Source organism: Danio rerio, chromosome 19 (assembly GCF_052040795.2).
Source record: "Danio rerio strain M-AB ecotype USA chromosome 19, GRCz13ab, whole genome shotgun sequence".
NCBI classification, from domain to species: Eukaryota; Metazoa; Chordata; class Actinopteri; order Cypriniformes; family Danionidae; genus Danio; species Danio rerio.
Window position 1 is genome coordinate 10,037,101 of NC_141039.2, and position 21,373 is coordinate 10,058,473.

The window sequence follows — 21,373 nt, forward strand, 5'->3', positions numbered from 1 at the left end:
GGCACATTATATACTATGCACTCCTACACTATGTACTTACACGCTCAACAGTATGCGAGAAGTCGTCGGATGACTTACTACTTCCAGCGAGATTCTGAAGTGCGCATCCAATGCAAGCTGCGCTATCCCATGATGCCCTGTGAGAGAATTTATGAATGGGAGTGAAGCGACGTACATATTAGTGCTGGTCACTTTGAAGATACCTACCTGGGGACTATTTTAAAGCCCTGTGTAATTTTATTGCACCTGCTTCAGCCATAGTATGGTACAGTAATGAGAGTGTAGTTGCTGTTTGTCATAGTACATAATGTAACCACAGAAGACTTTAAATAGACAAATTATTAAAACTCTTTAGTCATCTTTAAGTGAAATGCTAACGGTCTAATCTGATTCAATGGTCTATGCTAAGCTAAGCTAAAATTGCTCCAGCCAGACACAACAAAAAGTGGAGTGTTCCTTGAACTCTTCATTTTCATTTTGAAGTGCCTCCTAAAGGGATAGTTCACCCAAAATAAAGATTCTGTCATCATTTATTCTGTCATTAAACCTGTCTGAGTTTTTTTCCTATGTTGAACACAAAGATATTCCAGCCTGATCTCACTATAAACATCACTATTTTACGTTTTGTCAGTTTAGTGGCTAATTCATATGAATTTATACGAGTTTAGCACCCAACAAAACCCCTAAACCCAGCCGTCATTTGGGGATGAGCATTCATTCATTTTCTTCTCGGCTTAGTCCCTTTTTTAATCCGGGGTCGCCACAGCAGAATGAACCGCCAACTTATCCAGCAAGTTTTTACGCAGCAGATGCCCTTCCAGCCGCAACCCATCTCTGGGAAACATCCGCACACACACTCATACACTACGGACAATTAAGCCTACCCAATTCACCCGTACCGCATGTCTTTGGACTGTGGGGGAAACTGGAGCACCCGGAGGAAACCCATTTAGTACAAATTGTACTAAATTGTGCAAATGAGATCATACTAATATATACAAATTAGCCACTAAATCAAAAAGTTAAGAACTGCCATGAGATTTCTGAAGGATGATGGAAAAAACAGCCATTGACTTCTATTGGGTGTTTTGTTCCTGTATGTAAATTGCTGCTTTTTTCCAACATTCTTCAGAATATCTTGTTCAACGGATGATATATGTTTAATAATTTGGGTGACAGTTCACCTATAAATTAAAATTTCATCATCGCTTACTCAGACTCAAGTGGTTGTAAATGGTGAGGATGTTTTTATTTTAGGGGGAACTGTCCCTTTAAGTAGCATCTACGCAATAATGGTTTGACATCTCACCCCTCACAAACCAGTTTGGTCAATCTTTAAACTGTGTCAGCTATTGAAGGTCACAGACTTGAGCTTTGTTGCCTACCTGCAGGTCAAGAGTCGACATACACTGCAGAATATGTAGGTCACATGTTGTTAACCATGCTCTACATTCTCAAGATCAGCTTGCCCTCGTTCTCACTGTGAGCATTGCCATGTATTGGTGCTAAAACAAAACCAAGGACAACAAGATGGAAAGCTGATATGGGACAAACTTAGAAGATCAATCGGTTTGTTCTAGATCAATTATTTTCTGATATTGACTAGTTTAATTTACTTTTAACTTTTATTCATATTTAGAATTGTATTTTTATGGTTTAATTTTAATAGAATTGAAGGATTTTATTTAATAATTTAGAAATTAAGATGATTTTGGTTCATTTTGGTCATTCTGGGACAGCATGGAAAACACACATAAAGAAGGCAGTGATTTCTAAATTTACTTAGACTTGTATTTAATTGCAGACAATACAACAAACATTATTTAATGTTCTCCTCGTGGTTTTATAGTTTTTTTGTTTTACAAATAAACACAAATTCCAATTTTAGTTCATGTAACACATTTAAACAAACAACAGTAAAACATTTACCACTTTGTGATGTTGCCATTCCTTTAAGGACTGAAGACAGCAAGTGATGAAGTCTTTCAGGTGTAATTTCGTCCCATTTTTCATGCAAACAAGTCTTAAGGCGGGCAACAGTACAGGGTTTTCAAAATGTGCCACTTATACTCTATTGGAGACAAGTCGGGACTGCATGCAGGCCAGTCAAGTACCTGTATCCTCTTCCTCCACAGCCAGGACTTTGTCATGTGAGCTGAATGTTTTGCATTGTCTTGTTGAAATATGCTTGAGCATCCATGGAAAAGAAATCAGCATATTGTGCTCCAAAATCTATACTTTTAGCACTAATTCTGCCATCACAGATGTGTAAGTTACTTTTGCCAAGAGCACTGAAACAAACCCATACCATGACAGGCCCTGGCTTTTGAACCTGCTGCTGGCAACACTCTGGATGATTCTTTTCTTCTTTGGTCCAGAGCACATGGTGTCCATTTCTTCAAAAAAAAAAAAAATTCTGAAATACTGATTCATCTGTGACCACAGTACATGTTTCCACTGTGTGATGGTCCATCCCAGATGCCTCAGAGAGGTTGACGGCGCTTCTGGACACTGTTAACATAGGGCTTCCTTTTGACACAGTACAGTTTTAACTGGCATTTGTGGATATAACTACGTATTGTGGTACTGGACAAAGGTTTGCCAAAGTAGTCCTGAGCCCAAGTGGTGACATCGATGAATGACGATTCTTGATGCAGTGATGCCTGAAGGATCGGAGATCATGGTAGTTTAGCTTACGGTAGCAAGCTCCTTGTCCTTTACGCACTGAATTTCCTCCTGATTTTTCTAATCTATAATAATGTTAGTTGAAAGTGAAATATCCAAATGTCTTCCTTTCCTTGTTTGAGGCACATTGTTTTTAAACATTTCAATAATTTTCTTACATATTTGTTGATAAACTTGCCCCTAAAGGACTGGATCTTTCCTGTATGCTGCTTTTTTTTAACCAAATCATAATTACAATCCCTCATTTTAAATCACATTATTTTATAATTTACCTGATTACTAGCCCCAAATTACTCTTGTCCCAACTTTTTGCAGTTCTGAATGACAGGAAATGATGTATTTACAAATTAAATGAAGCTGACCAGCTGACCATGTGTACATATTTGCTGCAGTGAAATACAAGTCAAAGTCAATTTGGAAATTTCTACTTTCTTTTTTTATTCATTCATTTTCTTGTCAGCTTAGTCCCTTTTAATAATCCAGGGTTACCACAGCGGAATGAACCACCAACTTATCCAGCAAGTTTTTACACAGCGGATGCCCTTCCAGCCGCAACCCATCTCTGGGAACATTTACACACACACTCATAAACTACGGACAATTTAGCCTACCCAATTCACCAGTACCACATGTCTTTGGACTGTGGGGGAAACCGGAGCACCAGGAGAAAACCCACACGAAGGCAGGGAGAACATGCAAACTCCACACAGAAACGCCAACTGAGCCAAGGTTCGAACCAGCGACCCAGCGACCTTCTTGCTGTGAGGCGACAGCACTACCTACTGCGCCACTGCCTCGCCTACTTTCTTTTTTCATTTGCGTTTTCCATACTGTCCCAACCGTTTTGTTGGTATTTTGTATTTAGTAGTATTTAGGTTGTATTTAGTAGTGTGGCAAAGATTATTCTTGATTAATTGCATACAAAATAAATGTTTGTTTTGACATAAATGTGAGTGTATTATATATATTTATTGTGTATATGTAATACACACACATACATAGATACAAAACTATAAAAAAAACAATATGTAAGACAGATATTGAAATATTTATATTAAATTTGTATCATATTTTATAGCTACAGTAAATATATCTATTTTTCTCAAATGTTTGCATGCATGTGTGTATTTACATACACATGAAATATATGCACAGTGCGCACTTATATTATGTCAAAAAACTTATTTTGGGTGTGATTAACAGTGATTGCTTTTTGTTTAGCACTAATATTAATAGATATTAGTATTACATTTCATATTTATTTACACAAATAGCCTGATTATTTATTAATTATTTCACCTAAATTCTTAATTTAATCTAAATAATATGTTTTTTTTTATTAATATAATTTCATTATTGTTATTATTATGGAAATAAAAGAATTGATAATTTTTCAATTTCTCCATTAAAGATTTATAATAATAGAGCACATAATACAGCATAAGTAAACTTGTTTTTGCTTTTCACTTGTATGTTTGCATGCAGGAGAGGCCCCATCCACAGCTATATGAACTCTGTTCCCAGCAGCCCAACCCCCGCTTTACATACATGTAAAGAACCCTATAGCACAAGGTCACATGAATCTGCCATTATTTCTGTGCATTGTTCAACATGCACAGTTATACCAATAAAACAAACAGAGCCCTTTGGTACAATGACTATGTTTAAAAATAGGAAATAATTTAAACGCCGACTCTAAATAAAAGACTCCGGAGGGAATAAATAGCTATTGTGAATGACATTGTTCAGCTCCAGAAGCTGAAGTGGCACGTCTACAGTTTTCACTAGTTAAACTTACAGCAAGTTCAGGAAAAACACAACACTTCAACTGGTTATGGCTGAGGCCCCATTCATCCTTAGCTATACATTGAGCCTAATTACCCTCAGGAAAGAGACCCATCCCCCTCCCACACATGACACACATATCTGAGACCTTGAGCTCCGTCAAAATACCACTGCAGAGATCCTTTCAGTTCACAAATACTGCACTGTTCAGCTTTTTTGAGTCTGACTGACTGGAAATGTGACTGAAACATGTTTTAACAGGATGAAGAATTGCAAGAAAGAAAAAAAGATTTGCTTAAAAATAAATTATAACACAATATACTTACAGATAATTATTTTACATGATAGATTAACCATGAGAACAACAAATGTACTCATTTTTAAAAAGATTTAGTACACGGCGCTAAAATCCATATGGTCATCATTCCCTCACTCTTGTGTCTTTCCATCCAAGTCTTTTGTTCACCTTCAGAACACAAATGAAGATATTAGTTACCCTTAAATCCCTCAGATTGTCGGCGCAATAGCCTAGTGGTTAGCGTGCCGACTTATGGTGCAATAGCACGTCAGGGCGTCGCGAGTTCGAATCCCGGCTTGATGACATTTCCCTACCCCCCCCCCCCCCCCCTCCTTCTCTCCCACCTCGCTTCCTGTCTCAATGCTGTCCTATCTAATAAAGGCAGAAAGGCCAAAAAAAATTCTTAAAAAAAAAAAAAAATCCCTCAAATCATTCAAATACACTCACCGGCCACTTTATTAGGTCAAACTGCTTGTTAAAGCAAATGTCTAATCAGTAAGCCCACACGGAATCTGCGCGCACAGAATTCCGCAGATTTTTAGCCCATTATAAATTCTGTTTATTTACTTGAGTAAATGTGTAAATCTGAATTTATTCAGTTTTTATTCAGTAATTTATTACTTTTTATTTAATATATTAAAGTGTAAGTTATGATACTCCGCTGGATACGGAGTTTTTACCAAAATTCTCTGCAGAAATAGCAAAAAACATCCGCAGATTCCATTTGACCCTGCTAATCAGTCAATCAACTCAATGCATTTGGATAAGACGATCAGCTGCAGTTCAAACCGAGCATCAGAATGGGGATGAAAGGGGATTCAAGTGACTTTGAACGTGGAATGGTTGTTGGTGCCAGATGAGCTGGTCTGAGTATTTCAGAAACTGCTGATCTACTAGGATTTTCATGCACAACCATCTCTAGGGTTTACAGAGAATGATTCGAAATAGAGAGAATATCCAGAGTGGGCGCAAATGCCTTGTTGATACCAAAGGGCAGAGGAGAATGGCCAGACTGGTTCCAGCTGAAAGGCAACAGTAACTCAAATAACCACTCGTTACAACCGAGGTATGCAGAAGAGCATCTCTGAATGCACAACACGTCCAACCTTGAGGCGGATGGGCTACAGCAGCAGAAGACCACACCGGGTGTCACTCCTGTCAACTAAGAACAGGAATCTGAGGCTAAATTGCACAGGCTCCCCAAAATTGGACAATAGAAGATTGGAAAATGTTGCCTAGTCTGACGAGTCTCCGCTGCGACATTCGGGTGGTAGGGTCAGAATTTGGTGTCAACAACATAAAAGCTGAAAGTATAATAATAAAAGTGAAAATAAAGTGGCCTGTGAGTGTATTTACAGCAGGAAATTTACAAGACGTCTTCATGGAACTTGATCCCTACTTAATATACTAATGATTTTTGGCGTTAAGATAAACAGCGTTTGAAAGCAAGCTAGCTAGCTTAGCCTAGCTACAATTTTCATGAGCTTAACAGTAGCTTGGCTACTTATGATACAATGTAGATCTTCCAGTAGCTATTTTTTCCATCAAGTAGCACAGTAGGCTGACAACAGCTATGGTTGTTGCTAGATCGAATACAGTTGCAGCTGGAAGTTAATGAGAATTATTTATATTATTTATAAAATTTCCCAAAAATTGTATTTTATTAAAATCTACGCCACCCTAACCCTAAACCCAACCATCACCGTGATGTAAAAACAGTAGTTGGATCGAGTATTATCTTTGTCGTTTATTAAATTACCCAATAAATTGTATTTTCTTTATGTCTACCCCAACCGTCATTGTACTGTAAAAATATGGATTATGGTTGTACAGTATCAAAAAAATGATGCTATATTGATGTGCATTGTGCTTAATCTACATTATTAATTTGAGTAATATGTGAAAACTATGTGTGATAAAACATAAAAAAATAAATATAAAAAAATCAAGCTTTGACATTATAATTGTATTGCACTGTGCTTTAGGTACCAAATATCTTACTTAAAATTAATTTAATTTATGCTTTTAAAAAATATGTGATTAATTTGTTTTGTAAAAATATTGCTTCAATGAATTACCTTGTGTAGCTAGCTCATTTTTAGAAATGTAATTTTACAGTAGCCTAGCTATTTCCTTGTAGCTTATCAAGCTAGTTTGAGAGAACTGTGATGGACATTCATTCATTTTCCTTCGGTGTAGTCTTTTATTTATCAGGGATCACCCCAGCGGAATGAACCACCAACTATTCTGGCATATGTTTTTATCTAGCTACAGGGGAATACCATACACTCTTTCATTCATACACACACACACACACACACACACACACACACACACACACACACACACACACACACACACACACATTCAGTCATACACTATGGGCAACTTCATTCATCAGGGGTCGCCACAGCGGAATGAACCGCCAACTCATCCAGCATATGTTTTACACAGCAGATGCTCTTCCAGCTGCAACCCATCACTGGGAAACATCCATACACACTCATTCACACACATACACTGCAGACAATTTAGTTAAATTCACCTATAGCGCATGTCCTTAGACTGTAGGGGAAACCGGAGCACCCGGAGGAAACCCACGCAAACATGGGGAAACATGCAAACTCCACACAGAAATAGCAACTAGCCCAGCGGGACTCGAATCAGCTACCTTCTTGCTGCAATGTGACAAATGCTAACAACTGAGCCACTGTGCTGCCCTTAATGGACATTGGTTAAGCTAATTTAGTAGCTCCTTTGAATGCATCTTGAGTAAAACAGCTCTATAAACACACTCACACACACACACACACACACACACACACACACACACACGCACACACGCGCACACACGCACACAAAAACAACACCAGCTCGTTTAGAAAAGGGAAGCTTGTGGTGCATAACTTTCATAAATGACAATGGAAACAATATTAAAATAAACCTTTGAACATCCATACACATAACCCATCATTCCTGGTGGAAGCATTCATATAGGATGCACTGAAGCCGCCAGGTTTGGACCCATAGTTTTAACTATTAGCATTTAAATGGACTTCCTTGCATGTTAGTGAATAACCAGTCAGAGCAGGTCTGCTTCATTTTACTGCTGTTTGCTCAAGGCCTTGTTAGTCATGTGTTACAAAGTGTATGTTTGACTAAGTCTAGTGTAGCCTCTCTTTAAAAGCCACAGATTACTCCACTCCACCATTAAAAGTGCTCTAATATTGCATAAGTCTTTCAAAATGTAGACAGACAAAGCGAGTGAATGGGCTTCCTTCATTTATCACTGATAAACAAGTCTCATATTGCACCGGATAAGACATTCCGCTTTTGCATTTCCAAAATGCTAGCATGGAGGAAAGATAAGATTAATATGTGACTATGCCTAATCTGCTCCCACTTCATGCCTGCTTTGAATGTATTAAAACTTAGTTTGAAGAAGTTTAAGCATTGCATAATGTGCAGCCTCTGAAAGGTTTAGAAAATAAACTAATTCCAGGCTTCCCTCTCTAAGCCAGTAGTAAAATTCCCTGTTTTTCTCCAAGTATGTTTACTTGAACTCCAACAATTTGTTTTTATATGATTTAAACAATACTCTGATTAAGAGGCCACCATGTAAACAGAGATTTTTGAGAAATGGAATTAAGGGTGCTTTCACACCTGTGAATCGATTCAATTGTTGTACAATTGTTACATTGTTGCTCTTTGCTCTTGGAGCGGTTCGCTTTCACACTGCAAAGTTTCTAATTAGACCAAAAGAGCTAAAACAAGTCACGTGCGAGTAAACTCTCTTCACATTGGTCAGTGTCAGGGTTTATTTTGCAGTGTCCCGCTAAGCTGTCAGGAGAGGTGGTGATTGACAGGGTGCGCGCGCGCGACGTGTCTGAGAAGAGACGCGGTGGGGAGGGATCACTCGTTTGCGGGCATCCGGAGACTCGCGAAACTTCCCGCCATACTCATAATTCTCTCTTCATATAGCCGTAAGCCTATTACATATCCATAAAGCACTGTGATATAACCGCGCTCGGATTGGATCGCTTTCTCACTGCAATCGAACCGCTCCAGGGTTCGTTTCAATCGAGCCGAGACCACCTCATTGAAGCGATCTCGGAGCGATTACTTTGGCGCGGAACAGAGCGCGATTGCCCTGTTCACATATGCCAAACGAACCGCGCTAACTGGGCAAACGAGATACGTTCCGAAACAAAAGTGTAGGTGTGAAAGCACCCTTAGTCATGTGGAGTATGAATATATTAGTCGCATTATTGAAGTGCAATACAAACATGTAAACACCGCAATCAAACTAATACCATCGTGTAGGATTTTCAGTGCATTATTCGACAGGATTGTCTATACGAGGGGTTCTCAACTGGTTTGGCCCTAGGACCCACATTTTTACATGGTCATAAGGCCGCGACCCAAATTTTTAGGAACTATAATACAATTTTAGGAATTATAATACATTTTTTATTTGTTAACATACACAAGTAGTGACAGATAAATCGTGAAAAAATCACCAAGACTTACAAACAAATATTATTTTACACATGTCACCCTGCAGCCCAAGACTGGTTACTCACTGAAGCTAAGCAGGGCTGAGCCTGGTCAGTACCTGGATGGGAGACCACTAGGGAACACTAGGTTGCTGTTGGAAGTGGTGTTAGTGAGGCCAGCAGGGGGCGCTCAACCTGTGGTCTGAGTGAGTCCTAATGCCCCAGTAAAAGTGAAAGGGACACTACACTGTCAGTGGGCGCCATCTTTCGGAAGAGACGTTAAACCGAGGTTCTGACTCTCTGTGGTCATTAAAAATCCCATGGCACTTCTCGTGAAAGAGCAGAGGTGTAACCCTGGTGTCCTGGCCAAAGTCCCTCTATCGGCCCTTACGATCATGGCCTCCCAATCATCCCCTTTCACCGAATTGGCTCTATCACTGTCTATACACTCCACCAATAGCTGATGTGTGGTGAGCGCACTGGCGCCGTTGTCCTGTGGCAGCCATCGCATCATCCAAGTGGATTCTGCACACTGGTGGTGGTGTGGAGAGACCCGCCTCATGATTGTGAAGCGCTTTGGGTGTATGGCCATACACAAATGCGCTATATACAAAAATACAGATTACATTTTATTGCTGTCATTTAACAAAATGTATCAAATTATAGAAATATTATAAAGTAAAAATGACAAATGCTGTAAACAGTGGTTAGGGTAAGGAAAGGTTCAGTTACCATGAACTAAACTAAACTGTTAATAAAACATGTTGTCTGGTTTCTAAATGTCGTCTCACTACAAATAACACACTGAGGCTTTAAGTATTTTTTTGTCATCAAAATGTGTAAATCTATACTTGACAAATCGGGGTCGCACTTGCGCTTCGACATGTTTGCTGCTATAGTTAAAAGAAATTTCACATGTCAAACGGTAGGGTTGTCGCACATGCATTTCAAAATAAAAGTCCAGTATAAGCAAAATAAGTTAAAATAAACTTTTGTTGTTTTTTTGAACACACACTCCGCGACCCACTAAAAATGTTCCCACGACCCACTAGTTGAGAAACACTGGTCTATATACACATACGGCTGTTTGACACTATTCTCTGCAACTACCGAGTCAGTGAAGGACCACAGATACACAGCATGCGATATCAAACTCCATTAAAACAACAGTCTTCCAGCAGTTCAAACTCGCATTCAATTAGGGTTGGGCGATGTTGACCAATTTGGCATCGTACGATCTTATAATGTGAAACACTGCGATGGACGATGGCATCGTCGTCATAGGTGGGGGTGGTTGTTGTTAAATATAAATTCATTTATAACAAATTAATTAATTGTAGCCGACCGTTTTCACAACCTGACCCACATGGTCTTTGCTTTACCCATAACCAAACTATAAATAAAGTTACACACAAATTACCACCTGTCAATCACTTTTTTCTGCGGGACTAGGCAGAGTAATCTGTGTTGTTATAATGTTTTTTTCCCACAGCTGGTGGAGGAGACGAGACTTCGTTTGGAAGTTCACTGTACTTTTTATTGTGATTCATGATAAGTTCTTTAGTTTATTATTATGAAGAAATAATAACAAGAAAAGAGGCTAGGGCTTGACTGTTTTGCGAATATTTGTAAGCATTTGTGCAGGGTGCATGAATTGTTGCCATTCGACCTGTTTTCACTGCAAAATCCTCACCGCATGCTTGGATTTAGGAGATGCAGAATGCATCTTTGCACCTAAAAACGCCAAGCGCAGAGCTCAGGAACAGATAAACAGTTATAAACTTGCTGAAGTAAAAAAAAAAAGCCTGCAATGCTTGCCCCGCCTTTGTGCTCTTCTTATTGGCCCACTGCTCTAGAACTGAAAGCGAATGATTGGTTAATATCAGCCGTGCAACAATGCCTTTTGCCTTCAGATGACAGGAGCTACAACTGCGAAAATGTGAAGCGCTAAAGATGGGTGAATGAAAAGAACACTGAGAGATTATGTTTCAGAAAACACCTACAGTTACTAATAATGGCACATCTCATTAGTGATCATGTGCTGAATGTTAATCCACCATTTACACTTTTACAAGAGTGGATTAAAGACTTCCAGTGGCTTCAAGTCCGCTGTGAAAATGATTAAAGCCATTCACTGTAAAGTCTGCGGGATGGGGTTTGCAGGTAACAGCGTTTGCCACTGAATCTACACATTTTAAGTGTGAGAGGTGCTGTACAATCCTTCATTTAAGTGAAGTTTATTCATAAACTAATTTCGAGAGGAGCACGTGATTATGATTGAACACGGCTGGTTCTGCATTAGCATGCATGATCCACCAATCAGGCCATTCCTAACCCACTATAAAGAGCCAGGGTTTTTTCACTACAGTCATCTTCGATTTGAAGAATCCCCCCTTCCACCCCTACCTTTTCACCTTTCCCTCCATAGGGCAGCATGGTGGCTCAGTGACTAGTACTGTCGCCTCACATCAAGAACGTCACCGGTTCTAGTCCTTCAACAGGCCGGTGGTTGTTGCTGTGTGTAGTATGCATGTTCTACCCGTGCTTGCGTGGGTTTTCCCCGGGTCCTCCGGTTTCCTCCCACATTCCAAAAACATGCACAACAAGTAAATTGATAAATCTAAATTTGCATATCAGGTAATCTTATAACGCAGCATATCTTGTAATAGCATTCAATTTTTAGTCATCAGCTCTTATCAAGGGAGAGTTGTCGAGATCTACCTGAGCTCAAGGCTCCCCTCTCTTCCTCAAACGGGAGGGAGCCCAGGGCTCAAGAACCTTCGAGCTCAGGGCTCTCTCCCGAGACAGCATGCCAAACTTGCTTATAATCAATCATCAGCTAAGTGTGAACTCTTGAATCCTCACGATGCTGTCAGCCGTGCAAGCAGCAGCTATATGTACTTATTTATTTATTTAGCATACTCAAGTAAAAGTGAAAAGTGAAGTGCAGATTTTTTTACTCAAGTAAAAGTAAAAAAGTAACATGAAAAGACCGTTATTGCTATTAAGATGACATGCGAATAATAAGTTATAAATCAATATTAATGTGGGGCGGGGTGATGGATCGCGATGCCAGCTCAACATTGTGAAGTTTATAGGCCATCGGCGATAAACTATGGCATCGTCTATCGGCCCAACCCTACATCCAACATCTGGTTTGTAATGGGGGCATGCTTGAAATGTTCCTGAATAAAAGTGAAAGTGCCGAACTGCAGTTAAAGTCAACAAAATAGAAATGAAACACCCAAAATGACATGAAACTCCGGAGGAAACGTGGATAGCGTGTTGACGCAAATACGTTCATCACATTATGTGCTATAACAAGTAAAATTCAATTCAATTCAATTCAGCTTTATTTGTATAGCGCTTTAACAATGTAGATTGTGTCAAAGCAGCTACACCTAAAAGATCATAGTAAATTAAAACGGTGTAGTTCAGTTTTCAAAATGGGCTCATGAAAGGAATATTCAAAAAGCAACTGGCGTAAACACCTTAATCATATTATTGTCTTATTCTGATTAAAGCTAATAATTTGCTTACTGATTCATGGAAATGTGACTAAAAAGCTGAAAGAATAAAGAACTATTTTTGATAAATGACCTATAAAACCAGTCAGCTGTTGTGTTGAGCAGTCCTAACAGCACATGATAAAAAATGCTGGGTTCCACACAACCCATGGGTTTCCACAATGTTTGAGCAACATGAAGAAATTAAGTTAGCTTATTAGTTTATATATAACATAAAACAATTAAGTTGTCCCCTAAGAATTGAGTTGTTTGCAAAACATGATGCAAAATTTAAAGGAGCTTGCCATTTTTTTTAATTGCCTCAGACTTTCTTCAGATTTTGAACAGCTGACACAAATGTTTAACGCATCTTCAAATACCTTGAGCAAGTTAACTTTGAGTGTGATCAACATTGTTTTCTATCAAATATGATTATACTTGGGCGAGGCAGTGGAGCAGTAGGTAGTGCTGTCGCCTCACAGCAAGAAGGTCACTGGTTCGAACCTCGGCTCAGTTGGCGTTCCTGTGTGGAGTTTGCATGTTCTCCCTGCCTTCGCGTGGGTTTCCTCCGGAACATGACCAAAGACATGTGGTGCAGGTGAATTGGGTAGGCTAAGTTGTCCGTAGTGTGTGTGTGTGTGTGTGTGTGTGTATGTGTGTATGTTTCCCAGAGATGGGTTGCGGCTGGAAGAGCATCTGCTGGGTAAAAACTTGCTGGATAAGTTGGCGGTTCGTTCCGCTGTGGTGACCCCGGATTTATAAAGGGACTAAACCGACAAGCCGAATGAATGATTATACTTGTGTACACAAAAGTGCTCAATCGATGTACGATTGTGATTAGGCATGGGACGATTACCGTTTTCAAGGTATAACGCGACTTGGAAAAGTCAAGGTTTTAAAACCACCAAAATTTTCTGTAATAGCGTTCCTAAGTTACATGTAAGATTTTTTATTTACTTTTTTGTTGCTTTTTAGACCAGCAATATCTCCAGCAGAAAAGATATCCAAAGATGCCGTTTTAAATTGTAAAGAATGTAACTCTGTAGAAAAAAAAAGTAGATTTTGAATTGACAAACAAAAATACCTGATAATATTTAATGATTTGGACAAAAAAACCTCCCTGATTTTAAATATCTGGAATAGACTTTTTAAAATCCCATGAAATTCCAGAAACTCCATGAGTTGTGGGAACCCTGTAATTCCTACATCCAATAAAACACATCAATTGTAATTAATCTTCAACAAAAACAACGTTCTTCAGCTATTTATTATTAACAATACAAAACAATTTGCAGTCAACATGTTCAATCAACAATATCTTAATATCCAAACTGAAAATGGGTTAAATGTTCATGTTCACAAGTGGTAGATCACAGCGTACGACTCCTCCATGTTCCAACATCAACAGTCAGTTTATTTCACCTTAACATCCAAGCCATGGGTCTTCTCTTTGCGCCTTTGCTATGAAACCAATCTTGCGGGACATCTCGGTGTTGTAGATTCGCTTACAGTTCTCATAGTTCTTTCTGATTTGCTTGCGACAGGGCTTCTCGAAATATCTCCTGCGCTTCACAGATTCAATGATTCCATCAGTGGACAGAACTCTGAAGGCAAATGAAGAGAAAAAGAGCATGATGAGATGAGTCGACTGCAATACCTACACTCAAAAAAAAAAAAAAAAAAATTCAAAGGGGGGCTATATATATATATATATATATATATATATATATATATATATATATATATATATATATATATATATATATTTATACACACACACACACACACACACACACACACACACACATACCGCGGCGTAGATTTAGGGTGGACAGAGGTCATGTGTCCCCACCAATAATTTAATCCACTTAAAAAATAAATAAATAAATAAATCACAATCAATAGACATGCAGGTTAAATCCCGTTCTCTCCTCGAGTCCTCCCGCCCCAAAACACATATGGACATTTTGATTGGCTGTGCCTTTCCCTGCTATCACGTGAGAGGCTGTGGCTGCCTTCAGATAAAAGCAGATAAAAGCCAAATGCAGTGGATTGTTTATTTCCTGTGCAAGAATAAGGTGCACAAGTGTGAGGATGAGTGAGGATGGTGGCAGCAAAAAAAAAAAAAAGTTAACAAAATGCTTTTCAACAATTTTTTTTTTTTTTTCAACGAAAGTGTAAGTCACATAAACACAAGTTCACTACTGAATGAGTCCATCACGATAAGAGCTATAATGCTTGCGTTTTCTCTTACTTTAATGCACAGTCTGTTGTTATAGCAAACTGATATAGGCTGTGAATAATATGCCCTTGGAAACTACAGAATAAACAGGTAAAGTATTTGATCCCGCTAGTTCTCCTAATCTCTCAGAGTAGCATGTCCAATTTCAGTTGAAACAATTTCAGAAAAAAAATACAGCCTGTGAATAGGCGTAATACTGATATAGGAGATATGTTTCGTTTGCACTATGGCTAAAATTAACGAAAATCTTTATTAAACTCTCTCTTTATCAGTTAATAAATATTTTTTAACATTACACTATCAGGCCCATAGCCAGCTTACTGGAAGAGGGGTTTTTTTTCTGAAAACTTTTTGCAGTTATTTGTCTGATTTTCTGTTTATGCATAATTGCATTTTAGTGACATTTTAAGAACTAATATTTGCTGGGTTATCTTGTTGGATGGTTATCATAACAATCAATTTTTTAAGTACCAAAAAATACCAAAAAAAAAAAAACATTGTTAAACTGATTATCATACTATTTTACGTGTTTATTTACAAATGTGCATTTAATCTGTAAGTTTTATATCACAGTTTTATAAATAATGACAATTTTGAATAACAAATATGAAAAGATACTTATTTTTAAAAAACAAATCTATCATTACTTTTTTGTTTTTGTTTTTAGAAATCTGTTAAAACTTGCTTAAATTAAACACTGAAGTCCGTAGACAAATAACAAACTGGCCAAAACATCCAACTTTGGCCATTTGAATAAGGAAAATTTAAAAAATGATAATAATAATCCAACTTCTGGTATTTCAAACCACCTGATCCCCGCTTGGCTGCTGGCCTAAAACTTAATAAACTGTATGAAGAAAGGATTAATAATTGATATATTTTAATAGCAGTTAAATAAATAAAAGTGCATGTCTACAGATTGGGGTTGTTGTTGTTTGATTCACTCGTACCCACCAATGTCAATCGCAAACCTATGCGTGTGTTTTTTTTTTTTTTTGATGCTTGATTAAACTACTTATTTAGAAGGAGCTGAAACACAATTTTTGAGATTTTGTTTGGACAACTTAACTGTTTTATGTTGGATCCACTTACGTTTGGTTAGTTAACTAAATTGTTTTGTGTTTGGACAACATGAATGAATTATGTGAAACCCTGCATTTATTACAGTGTGTAAATGTGCAGTGTTTTGCTGTTATCATTTGGAAACAAGGGGTTTGTTTTAAAACATTGCTAGAGTTTTAAAGGAGTCAATGTTGGGTGTGAGACCACAACTTACTCAACTGCACCCTCTGTTGAAACTATTGTCTTTTTCACTTAAGCCATTTCTTTTTTTCTTTATTTATTTACAATTGAACGAATAGTATATGTACAACAACAAGGTGATTTAAAAAAATACCACAACTTGGAAAATTGAGAACTCTGCAAAGAGGAAAAGAAGAGCTAAGCTCTTTCAGTCGTCGATTTAAGGAAGTTTTGAAGTTGTATTTGGTTGCTTATTCGAAGGTGCAACTGTGACTGGGCAAACCTATCTGGAAATGTTGCAGAATTGTCTATTCCCTCAACTCAAAGAAAAAAGGAGGAGCACGTCAATTCATATTCCAGCAGAATTGGGCACCACCCCATTGGCACCTATCTGTCCGTGCCTATTTGAACGAAAAGTACCCAAAAGCAATGAATTGATTGCCAGGCAGCTCGTGACAGAGCACTTCATCATCACTGGCCTCCAAGAAGCCCTGACCTCACCCCTTGTGAATTTTTTTTATGGGGGTACGTAGAAGATATGGTGTTTTGACCACCTCTACCTGCTAACATTGAGGAACTAAAAGAAGGAATAACTGCAGCTATCCAAACTGTTGCGCCCGAGATGCTACAGAGAGTGTGGGATGAGATCGAGTATCAGGTTGATGTCACTCTAGTGTCTGTCTGGGGTCATATTGAACATCTATGAACTTGTTTTCTACTGGAAAAAAACTTTGTTAGGTACTCTTCACATTGATTGACGGTTCCATCATGTTTCTTTGCTTAAATACAGATTTTCAAGGTTGTGGTATTCTTTTTGAATCACTCTGTATAATGTGTAAATAACTAAATATGTACAGAAATGTATAAATAACTAATTATAATAAAATAAATAAAAGAGGCTAGCTTTTTTTTACCTGTAATTTCTACTATTCTTTCAAAGACAGAAGATTAATTGCACTTTTTGTTTTCATTATCTACAGCTTATCCTCAGTTATTTATAAAAATAGTCTCGTTATATTGAACCATTTCTTAAATTTTATTTACCTCAAGTTGTTGTTACTGTCATATTTGTGCAGTTTGCATTTCTGTGTTTGTGCTGTGGTAACGTTTTAGTTAAGATTCATTTATTAGCACATTTTGAGCATTGAAATAAAGCTAACACACACACACACACACACACACACACACACACACACACACACACACACACACCACACACATACACACACACACACACATATATATATATATATATATATATATATATATATATATATATATATTAGAAGGAACATCTCCAGCTAAATGACAATTAGAAAAAGTGACTAGATATGATTGAAATCTGTTAAAAGGCTAATATTATATATTCAAAATAAATGAAACTTAACGTAACATAAAACTGAAAAAATGATATAAAATATGTACAAAAATGATATATTATGATGCATTATTATTATGAAATGCTATAAATTAAGCCTAATTAAGTATTAAACATAGTAAAAGTCATGAAAAAAAAACATTAAGATAATATAATGCTAACATTAGGATGTGTATAATTATAGCTAACATTAGGATGTGTATAATTATAACACAGCAACGTTATGTAACAAAACTGACCAGGTAATAGCTATTACATTTAACCTTTTAACCACTTACCTGTTAAGCGTCATATCACTATAAATATTAAATATAGTTACTAATTGGTACACAGGAATTACTTTTGTTTCCTTTAAAATCTAGTGTGATGTTTAACTAAGTTAACTGAATGATCTACTGACATCTGAGCATGAGTAACTTAGTAGATGTAACGTACATAACTGAAATTGTCAAATCGATAATTATATTAAGTAGCGTTAACTAAAGGATTTACAACGGTATTTCTTATGTAGAGATCTCAAAGTCTCTAGACATCCGATTCTTACCTGTTCAGAAATCCGTAGGCTAAGTCGACATTGCCGTTTTGCACCATGACAGTCCGAGAGACGAATCGAAGGTGGTTCGCCATGTTGGATTGGTGTTTCCGTTAAAAGTGCTCGACTGGAAATGCGAACTGTTGAGCGGACAGTTCCTGAAGTGAGCGCGGGAACTCTAGGTGGCGCCAAATATATATTTAAAATGAAGGATTTGCTACTTCGTAAATTCATGGTGACAAAATACGCTGTGTTGATTAACTTAAGCCAGAGATGCCCACACTAGGGCCCACGGGCCAAAGTTGTCCCATTGTAACCTTTAATTTGACCCACCATCTCTCAGAAGAGAGTGAGAAGGATGGAGAGGGTTGGGGTTGAATGCCTTTAGAAGAGATCATCTTTTTTAACGTCATTACCTTTCTTGTTTGTTTTATTGCTGATCTACAAAAAAGCTAACTGAAATGAAACGTTTCAATTAAATGTTGTAAAAGAATCAGATTTTTAAAAAATGTACAGTAAATGTCACTCGACTTGACGGAAAGAGGACTATGCAGAAGACCCCGGTGAGCAAATCAAGGCAAAATATAGTGTAATTCTGTTATAAATGAGACTGTATTTGTTTTTACTGTAATAAGTTTATTATATAATATGTCAAAAAAAAATGCTGTATTAGTTATTATAAAGCAGTACTTTCTAGTTATTTTTAAATATTATTAAATACATTAGGAAATTACCCATGCCAACTATATTTACCTCCGGTTCACTAGCCTCAATCAAGTCTGTTTTTTAACCCTTTATAAGAAAAAGTTTGGGCACCCCTGATCTAAGGGGTAGAATTAAACAGGATTATTATAAATAGCTAACCCTCTTAACAGTAAGATTGCTAGTACATGAGAGGTCAACAGCCATTCATTTTCTTGTCGGCTTAGTCTCTATTAATCCGGGGTCGCCACAGCGGAATGAACCGCCAACTTATCCAGCAAGTTTTTATGCAGCAGATGCCCTTCCAGCCGCAACCCATCTCTGGGAAAGTCAACAGCTATTTTTGGATGTAAATCTTGATATTTGTAAGACCAGACCTTACAAATTTAATTTAAAAATATAAAAATCTATTGTTATAGCTGAAAATACTGTGAATAGATGCTAAATGGGTTCTCTCAAGGTTTTCTTTCTTCACTCTCCTATTGGTGAAGTTTTTTTTCCCTCTCCGCTGTCGCCACTGGCTTGCATGGTTCATGATCTGAAAAGCTACTCATCGATGAATTTGCTCTTCAGTGTTTGGACTCTCAATAATGACTTCAAACCACACTGAACTGAGCTAAACTGAACTGAACTTAAACACTAAAAACTGAACTACCCTGATCCAGTTACTATGACCATTTATGTGAAGCTGCTTTGACACAATCTACATTGTAAAAACGCTACACAAATAAAGCTGAATTGAATTAAATGAAAGAAATAATAATAATCACAATTGTTTTGGCTGCACGGTGGTGCAGTGGGTAGCACTGGTCACTGGTTCGAGCCTCGGCTCAGCTGGGTCAGTTGCCATTTCTGTGTGGAGTTTGTATGATCTCCCTGTGTTAGCGTGAGTTTCCTCTGCGTGCTCTGGTTCTCCCCACAGTCCAAAGATGTGGTATAGGTGGGGTAAGCTAAATTGTCAATAGTGTATGTGTGTGAATGAGTGTGTATGGGTGTTTCCCAGTGATGGGTTGCAGCTGGAAGGGCATCTGCTGCATAAAACATATGCTGGATTTGGTGGTTCATTCTGCTGTGGCGACCCCTGATTAATAAAAGGACTAAGCCGAAAAGAAAATGACTAAATCATGACAACTGATTTGTAGACTGAAATGTTGTATGTGTTCTGGCTTATTATGAAAGACCATTACACAAGTTACACCGTCTTTAAGGCAGCACACAAAACTTTGGCCAAATGTGAAATGTAGTATTTGGCCCAGATATTAAAAATGTATGTGTGAGCCACGTAAGTTTAGCCTATCTTGACCCACATTTAAAATACATTTAAATTATTTTTAAGTAAAGGAAAAAATCTAATCATGTCACTTCGAGAAAAAGTACTCCCATAGTGCACCTAAAGCGCAATTCTTCATGGGTTTATCAATTTCATTGCAGTCTTGACACTCCAACATACCTGGTCCATGTTCCGGTCCAGTTATGGTTAATTAACTTGGCTGAGACTTGGCCCAGATATGGTCAAAGATTATAGAATATATAAAACATATCACTCATAATTTTTATAATGGGAAAAAGTGTAACGTCAAAATGGCGAATAAAGCTCTGCCTACTAGCACAGGAGCCAATCATTGACCGCTATATGGCGAATAAAGCCCGCCTTTTAGTACTGGTGTTGTTTAATTTTATCAGTGACTCCTAATTTGAAATTTAATGCTAAGCTTGGCAAGCAGTTTTGAAGAATTTGATGTTTCCCCATTCAGAGCATACTGCCCGAGAGGGGTTTCAAAGGTGGCCGCCGAGTGAAATGACTTGCCTTAAAAGGGACTTTGATATGGTCCTTGTTTGGCCCTTGTCTGGAAGACAGACTTGGTCCAGTCATGTACACTCCTGCATGTGGGTCAAGCAAAAGCTGATTTTGTGGGCCAGAGAAATGTGTGATGCTGCCTGCTTGGTTTTCATGGAGGTCGTATTATGAAAGGTTTGGACAGTCCTTGGTGGAAAACTAAGGCCGCGCTCAAACTATGCTATCCGGACAGTGCCCAGGCCCGTTTCCTGGATCTTTTGAGAAGTGTGAGTGCTCTGAATCGGGCTCAGGCACGGTTCACTTGGCTGGCCCTGGCCTGGTTGGAAGAGGTGTGCCTGAGCGCGGTTCACTTGGACTTTCTCACGCCCGAGCCCGGAACTGAAAGTGAGACGTGACTTTTAATATGCATTATTTAATCATTCTTACTGTTCAATTAACGCAAACTGTCATAGATCATTAAAGACACAAACCCCTCACTGCACGACAGCTGCACTTTCAGCAAACCTCCTAATACCTGCAGCACGTGCACTTTATGATTGTTTATGAGCGTCAAAAGTGGCAGATCTGTTCTGCGCAATATTTGACAGCGTGTCACTGCATATCAATTGACTTAAACGATATAACTAAAGAAATCTCCACTGTGCTGAGCGAGAGCGCTTACTGAGCAGCGCAGCATCGATGACGTAATCGTGCCCAGGCCCGAATGTAA

At 38.1% G+C, this 21,373-nt stretch overlaps 1 protein-coding gene and 1 long non-coding RNA gene across 2 annotated transcripts; both read right to left on the reverse strand.

Moving 5' to 3' along the window:
- Nucleotides 1-9,224: 9,224 nt before the first annotated feature.
- On the reverse strand, nucleotides 9,225-13,972 carry LOC147832467 (uncharacterized). Its single transcript, XR_015516530.1, has 3 exons — nucleotides 11,096-13,972; nucleotides 10,755-11,049; nucleotides 9,225-10,704 (listed from the first exon to the last, which is right to left on the reverse strand). It is a non-coding gene; the product is annotated as an uncharacterized LOC147832467 (long non-coding RNA).
- A 46-nt stretch (nucleotides 13,973-14,018) lies between these two features.
- mrps21 (mitochondrial ribosomal protein S21) lies at nucleotides 14,019-18,315 on the reverse strand. The gene is made up of 2 exons (NM_001159838.3): nucleotides 18,177-18,315; nucleotides 14,019-14,374 (listed from the first exon to the last, which is right to left on the reverse strand). Exons 1-2 carry the CDS (start codon nucleotides 18,257-18,259, stop codon nucleotides 14,194-14,196), a joined length of 264 nt encoding a protein of 87 aa, NP_001153310.2. The 5' UTR covers nucleotides 18,260-18,315; the 3' UTR covers nucleotides 14,019-14,193.
- Nucleotides 18,316-21,373: the final 3,058 nt, after the last annotated feature.

Bases quoted from the DNA above. Each gene is read 5' to 3' on its own strand.
- mrps21 (NM_001159838.3), bottom strand. From the start codon at position 18,259: ATGGCGAACCACCTTCGATTCGTCTCTCGGACTGTCATGGTGCAAAAC. The intron at 14,375-18,176 runs GTAAGAATCGGA...ATTTGCCTTCAG, and splicing joins GCCTACGGATTTCTGAACAG to AGTTCTGTCCACTGATGGAA.